The 8,379-nt window shown below is 36.7% G+C and overlaps 1 protein-coding gene across 1 annotated transcript in view; it reads right to left on the minus strand.

Moving 5' to 3' along the window:
- Positions 1-8,379, minus strand: part of SLIT3 (slit guidance ligand 3) — a 796,449-nt gene that overhangs the window by 251,743 nt on the left and 536,327 nt on the right. Inside the window, exon 9 of the mRNA XM_038413692.2 lies at positions 7,804-7,945. Coding sequence (XP_038269620.1) covers positions 7,804-7,945 — 142 coding nt within the window. The remainder of the gene's footprint in view (positions 1-7,803; positions 7,946-8,379) is intronic.

Consider the following 8,379-nt stretch of genomic DNA (forward strand, 5'->3'; position numbering starts at 1 on the left):
AATCTGACAGTTTTTTAAAATCTATTTGTACTACATATCTACAACATTCACAAGGAAAAGGGATCAGAAGAAAAGGTGAAAAACAAGGACAGGTGGGAAAGGTGCAAATACTTTCCCTGTGCGATAAAGTGCTGTCATTTATAGTATTTTGTCAACAAAACAGCTGTTTTAGGGATCTGTTAACTAGATTCTACATGTTGTATATCCTTTCAGTGAAAACATCCATCAAAACCCACAGGTTCATTTAATAAAACCAGCAGAAAAACAAACATACAAATCAAACATCATAGCACCTGCCTGCAATAATAAAACGGATTAGCACATTTTATATAAAATTCATGCTTTTGTATTCCATATTTATTTTCCCTGATGTCTTCTGCACTTTCATAATGAACTTTCAAGATGCGTACACACATGATACAATACAATCTCCTTCCTGCAATATTTCAGCCAACACTGTATACTGTGGCTTTCAATACAAGGTACAATTACAAGTACAAAAAAGACTGCTTTGCAAGATACCAGGTTAGAAACTACCTTTGAGTGACATTCATATTAGATAAAACAAGACCTCTGAGGTTTTTTGTTCTGAATGTCCTAGTCTGCATTGATTGATCTAAAGTTAGTCAATTTGATTACTTAATATGTGTTGTCCTTACTGTTCATACAAATTCCTCTTTATTAACAGAGCCAGATTTATGTGTCTGGTGAGCTGAAAGGAAGCTTCAGAAAATACTCCCAAGATTACAAACTCCTACACAGCTTGCCCTGGTGAAATTCTTCTGCATGTGGCTACCTTTTACAAATGTCAAAATTATAATTGGCCAGAACAATCTTAAAAAAATGATGAAGCAACCATAAAAATGTGTACAATTATCAGACTTAGTAAAAATATAATGCATCTTCTTGTCATTGGAGGTGACAACAGTCACATTTGACAAATCAGAAAGTAAGTAAATATCTAAGATACACAGCTGAAATCTTGTGTAGTGATCGCTTATTTGTACCTATTGTAATACCGAAACACCTTCTATGTCAAATATCTCATTCAACAAATCTGGAAATATTTTATTACTAATCTACCTCACTCTCTTCCCTTTGAGAGTTTAGCAAATACTACACAAAGCATAATTTACCTACTAGCAATTTAAACAGAACCTGAACATTTCTATTCAAACTGTACATGATGATACCCAGACAAAACAAAATTACATGTCCTCCTCAACCCATCTCTGCACATGGAAGTGTTTTTATTCCCACCATTTATCACTGATTTACATCTTCTACATTGATTGTTCAGTTCATCTAAAATAGCTGCAATTTTCATGTCCTTGTTCTCAGTGTACATGTTTTAAGCCTAAAGAGTAGGAAATTGTTTCTTGATGGTGAGCATTAGCAGTCGGGACAGTTTTCCTGGTGACATCTGAAAGCAGTAGGCAAAACTGACATATAAAGATGTCCAGAGCCACTTTACAGCAGTGAGTGAAGATCGTATTATATGACTCAAATAGAGTAGAGAAACTCTGCTTTCCTACCCTGGGGAGCCTCCATTGAAACAGTCATTAGGTATGTTCAGAAAAACTATACTCGTCTAAGACACATTATATATTGGTTTCAGAGTAGCAGCCGTGTTAGTCTGTATTCGCAAAAAGAAAAGGAGTACTTGTGGCACCTTAGAGACTAACAAAACTTTCTTTTTGCGAATACAGACCTTCAAGCAAAGTGACTCTTTCCTTCCCAGATCCACACACAGAGGCCCCCCATGCACACAGACCTCTCACTCCCCTGTGGAAGCATGGGCAAGGCAGCCCCATGCAGAGTACGGTGATTCTGGACAGAAAATGGGTTATATTTAATGGTGGAAGCAGCAAAACATTGTTTCACATTCAACCCAGAACAACTGTGTTTGGCCTTGTTTAACTCTTGCTGTTGCTATGACCATGTCAGTTAACATAAGGGGAACAGTCACCTGTTGAGCTCCCCATTAGTGCCTGAAGCTACTTATAGGGGAGGATGAAGTGAGCTGTAGCTCACGAAAGCTTATGCTCTATTAAATTTGTTAGTCTCTAAGGTGCCACAAGTACTCCTTTTCTTATTATATATTGGAAAACTGATGGGAAAAAAATCTATTAACTTCAGGAGAAGTTCAGGAGAAAGGACAATTTGAATTGCTGAACTATCTTTCCTCTGCCCCCAAATTTGATGGGCGTTGCTTTTATTTAAAAGGAAATTAATTTTGAGAAAAAAAAATCTAAAGACTCACCTCCAGGTTGAGATGTTTAAAGCCAAATTTCAGTGCAGACCAAGTTCTTTTGTACAGTCATTCAGTAAATGACTGAAAATAATGGATTCATTCTATAAAATAGGCTTCACACACTTCTTATTTTAAAGATTTCTGTTGGTGTAATTTAATATATGCAAAATCAAATTTGTAAAATGCCATCATAGAAATTTCAGTTTTAAAAAAGACAATGGAAAGGATATTTTGCACTTTTAGAATCACAAAAGCTTCACCTAGAATTAATTATTTAAGTCTCAACACCCTTATGAAGTACATTCTCTGGGTAAACTGATCAACAAGAACTTCCCCAAAGGGTATCAATGAAGCAGCAAGAGCAGCAGAAATAGAACCAAGAATCCTTGATATTGAGTTGCCTGTCCTAGCGACTGTGCAACAGTCCCCACGGGGACACCCTCCTACACTCTCTCACAAAATTAATTCCCTAAAATGTAATGGTTTGGCAAAGAAGCACATTTGCTAAAGGCAGAATGAACAGAAAGCTAAAGTTAAAGCTGTTTTCTCAGGAAAAGCAGCTTTGTTTGCTTTTCCCTAGGTAGTCAGAGGAGATAATGAATATCTAGAAGTGCAGTAACAGATATTTCCATAATGTTAAATGAATATCTCTTATTTGTCTCAAGCTACAAGAAGCCATTATTTACCAAAAATAAGTATATATTCTACATAACCAACAATGTTGGTTAGCAATAAAACAAATCAATATTAAGTCTTGGTAAACCAGATAGTAAAAGACATCTGACCTGAAGTTCTCACTTAGCTTGAAACAATTCCAGACTCTGTTTTGAGGTTTGAAAAAGCTTGGTTCAACTCAAATATTTTGCACACCTGACTAGTTACTTGTACTGGCTAGTGCTGGAAGTACAAACACATAATCTCAGTGAAAACAGTTGCTCTTACTGTACTACTGAGCTGATTGAAAGTAGAAACCCTTGATGCTTTTCCAACTAGTTTCTCAATATAAAAGGTTCAGATCAGCATCTAAATCAAAGCCCCAACGTTCAGCCATTTCTGATTCAGGTACATCAAGTTCAATTAAACTCTGCATTACTGCGATTTTATGCAATTGTGCCTCCATTCATTTCAGTGGAGTTATTCTAGTGTAAAATTGGAGTGACATATTGGTGAATTAAGTCCAATGAAGGCATGGGTTTAAAACCTTCAATATGACATGTAAGGATAAATCTACTACAAGTGTACAGCTTAATAAGGTGTTAATATACTGAGTATATACATTGGGTTGCTAAAGTGTGACTCATGGTAGTATTACAAATTTGGGTATCATCCTGGGGTTCGTAATCTGCAATAGAATCACGTGTGAAGGACGGAAGAGACCTAACATTCTTCCACCAAAATTGTTCTCCTTTATACATGTTTTTAATACTCAATTCTATTTTTCATTTATATCCAAAAAGCACTATTAAGAGGACATTATGAAGGTTGCAAAATCAAACCTTCAAAAGTTAGGAAATGCCAGAATTAAGGTTGCCTGTGCAACCATAATTCAGCTCCCTTAAGCGTATGGAGTATGATGGTTCTTTAATTACATAATCACATACTATTTTTTTCAGAGGACCTGTGTGTCATTCATTGCACAGGATGGATGGTGCTAACTTCATGTACAGTTATTCAATATTTTGTTTTCCCCTTGTTCAGTGTATGGCCCCATTCCTTATTTACAGCACACTTTTCAAGCCCTGCTCTTAAAACAGAATTTTTAATTTCCTTATGGACCTTTCTATGGCACTCATCACTATAGTCTTTGAGTGCTTCACAAACACAAATATATTTTTACAACACCCTTGTGAGATGTGAGATTTTACAGATGGGAAACCAAGGCACAGAGTGAATGGGGTTAAAAGTATATAAAAACTTAGGGTGCCCAATTTGAGATACCTATGTATGGCCAAAGAGTAAGATCAGACTCCAGGCAACTTCATATTAAGCTCCTCTCCAATCTGTGACTCCAGCTGCTTCATCCCCAGGAGATCAGTCAACCCATGGCAATTTCCAGGTACAAGAAACAAGAAGTATACAAGTCTGGAAGTTGACAGTAGCTTTTACTATTGAAAATGGAGCCTTGATGGGAAGGTGATCAACACCCCAGTTGTAAGAGTATATCTGACATATGCTTGCAGCATTACAGAAACCTAAACAACTAATGAATCTCCAAGGTTTGATGCTGATGGAGGTATGAAATAGCCCTTCCTATCAGACCACTTACTTGGGGTAACTCAAATACAGGAACTATCACAACCAGACCCAGTGATGGTCTCGTCTTCAGTGTTCTGGATAAAACACCAAAAATCCATTTCCAGGAAGATATTTCTGCTCATTAAAGTGGATGTTTCATGCTGACATCCACCAAGAAAATAAGCCAGAGGCCTCCAGTGGGAGCACAGACTTTACCTGGAATATTTCAACTGTGGAACCCTCCATCTAAACTGGTTTATTGTTAAGAGGGAAAAAATAGAAATATAAACTCTGGTCCTGTCCTTGGGGCACAGGAAATGGTCAGAGACTTAAAAAACCCCTCCTCTTTGAGGTTGTCCACATATATACATATCAAGCAAGATGAACCTATCACAAATTATTCCCCCTACCTCTTTACATTTGAGGTTAGTAGATTACAGAGATCTTGAACAGAATCAACCATGCCAAAACTGGGCCTTCAGCTTCATCCAACGAGATGTCAGTGATACATGTTAGAAATTATGATGGGTTGGTGCAGAACATTCTCAAAAGAGCTAGTAATATAATATGAAGTTCGATAGGGAATTCTTCTGCTACCCATGGGAATTATAATTCTTCTCTAGAGCACTATCAGAATAAGTACCTCCAGACCTGTTATCTTAACTCCCTAATCCACCCAGTTCATCAGACCCATTGCCTCCCCACAAAGAATCATCGTTCACCTGTGCCAGCATAAAACACTACATCACAAGAGAGACAGAACAAGTACTGGTGTAGGAACTCCCACTTGATTATCTTCAAATAAAATATAAACAAAGAAGGTATGCCCCTCTAACCTCCCCACTCTCTTGGCAATTGATCATTCTCTAACCACATCAAAAAGTTATAAATTTTAAAAAAAGTCTAAAGGAGCTAACATTTTACATGTGTGAATAGAAAGTCTCCTTCTTCGCTTAAGCAAAGTAAACAATCATGGGATAAGAGGGAAGGTTCTCTCATGACTCAGTAACTGATTGAAAGAAAGGTAGGAATAAATGATGAGTTTTTACAATGGAGAGAGGTAAATAGTGGGGTGCCCCAAGGACCTGTACTGGAACAAGTACTGTTCAACATATTCATAAATCATCTGGTAAAGGGAGTAAAGAGTAAAGTGGTAAAATTTGCAGATGATACAAAAGTTACTCAAGGCAATTAAGTTTAAAGCCGACTACAAACAATTATATACAAATGGATCTCACAAAATCGGGTGACTGAGCAACAAAATGCCTGATACAATTCAGTGTTGATAGGTGCAAAGTAATGCACATTTGAAAACACAGTCCCAATTATCCATACAAAATGATGGGGTCTAAATTTGCTGTTAGCACTCAAGAAAGAGATCTTGGTGACATCATGGATAGCTCTCTGAAAACATCTGCTCAATGTGCAGCGGCAGTCATAAAAGTTAATAGAATGTTAGGAACCATTACGAAAGGGATAGATATGGGATGGATCACTCAATAACTACCCTGTTCTGTTCACCCCTCTGGGGGCACATGGCACTGGCCACTGTCAGAGACAGGATACAGGGCTAGATGAACCATTGGTCTGACCCAGAATGGCCATTCTTATTATTTTCCTTCTCATTGTTTTCTACTTATACATCCTTCAGGGTGTTTCAGATACTGTGATCCTTCCAACTGATACCTTCTTTTCAAATGTTTCTTAATATCATTTGTTCCCTCTGCTGCTCTCAGATTAATGGAAATCATGAACATATCTTCCGCCTACAGATCACTAACTTCCAGCAGCAGGTCCCATATAACTACTCAACTGTGCCCCCTATCTGTCAGCTTCAATATAAAACTTTACATAAAACATCTTCCTCTATTATTTCTGCACACCAACACTCTGAAATTAGTAGTTTTCACACTCTCTAGAACCATATACTCTGATATAACTTCCCAAACTGATGCTCATAGCTGCATCATTATTTAAAATGTTCATGCCTACAGTTCTTAAATCTATCATGTTATAAAACATTACATATATACATCCATATCCCTATAAGGTATATATTGTTTGGAATGCAAATTCAGGACTAATTTTTAGTACTTCAGATATAATTTACACTGTAATTTTCAGGGGTAGAACATTTCTAATTTTTTTGGATTCCTAGTTGGCATGTAGTACAAGATGCTGTAATCCCAACAGAAGACTGTACATGTCTGAACTTTTAAGTTTAACTACTTTATAATGTGCTAAGATAGTAATCACACAGATTTTGAGCTGAATCCTAAATTATAAGAATAACCAATGTAGTGACAGAGGAGTGCACATGTAGATCAGAGTACCAGCAAAACCTATGGTTAGAGGATTTTGGATAAACTGTAACGCTCAAATTGCTGGGAATCAGATATTAAATTGCAATGGGCCAGCATAGAAATGAGAGAAGCAGCTAAACTTTGTCCCAGAGAGTCTTGCAGTCTAGCAATATTTCTGCAGAGATGAAAAGCTGAATTGTTACAGTAACTCTATGGATATGATTGAATCCATAAAGTTAAGGCTCTTAAAGCTGGTTGCAAAAGGGATACTATCTTCAGTACAACCACCTCTGAAGGAAAATAATTGCTCACCATTCCCTATGGAACAACCAAAAGCAATTCTGTTTTATTTCACACTAATCAGGACTGTGGTAGATTGTGAAATGCTGTAACAGATAAAACTAGTAAAAACAAGTACATCTGAAAACTAATATCTGATATGATAATACAAGGAAGTGTTGAGATAAGTGTAAAAGTTTTGGGATAAACGAAATATAGAACAAATAACTGAACAATCTGTTCTAATGTCAGACTTTAGCAAAGAAAAGACCCCTGCCCCCCACCACAGGTTCACTTTGCCTGTCTAACATGAGATACTTCCATTATTTTGGGAGAAATCACCAAGGTAAGTTGAAATGTGAAAATAACTCTGTTAAGGAAAATGTAAAAGAGGAGCTGCTCTGTTTTCATTTCCTGGCCTCTAGATAAAAAGTGACCATGATCCAATTTTGGGGGTGGGGGGGTTAAAAATACAAATTGAAATGAATTTGATGAGTATTTGATCCTGTTCTCAGATGGGTAGGGGTGTGTTGCACAATATCTCATTTTGCATTTAAGACCTGGATTAAGCCCTAAAATAGAAAAATGTGGGGGATAATGGCAATGCGACTGGCAAATGGCCATGGTTATCATCTTAAATGGTTAAAAATTGCAGCTCCCTTCCACAAGCGAAGTGCACTAGATTTGGAATGACATTTGGAATGAGAATAGTAAGTTGACACTGGCACTTACATTTCCACAATGCCCTCTGGTAGGTTAGATGGAATTTCTGTTAAGCCCTTGCCTCGACAGTCCACAATGTTGTTGCTGCATGTGCAAGCGGATGGGCAAGTGATGGAATTAGCATTGCAGGATGGAGGTTCGGAGTGGGAACCTGAGAAGGAAAAGACAGTACCAAACATATCAAAATTAGATTTGCAAACTAATCACTTATTATTTTAACAATGAAAAATACAGCAGTCAGTGAATTTTCAATTCTTGTTTACATAATAAATGGTAATCCATTTGGATAAAATTTATGTATTATTGTGTCAACTTCAGAGAAAATGCACAGAATATTATATTTTTACTATTATATCATCCCATTTTAGTAATTTATTGTTCTCCTCTCCTTTTTACATTGGCCACATATTTCCATTTATTATTTGAATCTAAATTTGGAAAAAGAAGGCTGAAGATCCAGGAATACTTCCAAATAATGAGGTCTATTGGAATACTGAATAATTTTGTTAGGAACATGATGGGAACTCAGTCTCTGAGGTTGTTTATGTAAAGACAAGACAATGAGCTTAAAATATACAGTATATG

Source organism: Dermochelys coriacea, chromosome 8 (genome assembly GCF_009764565.3).
Source record: "Dermochelys coriacea isolate rDerCor1 chromosome 8, rDerCor1.pri.v4, whole genome shotgun sequence".
Taxonomy (NCBI): domain Eukaryota; kingdom Metazoa; phylum Chordata; order Testudines; family Dermochelyidae; genus Dermochelys; species Dermochelys coriacea.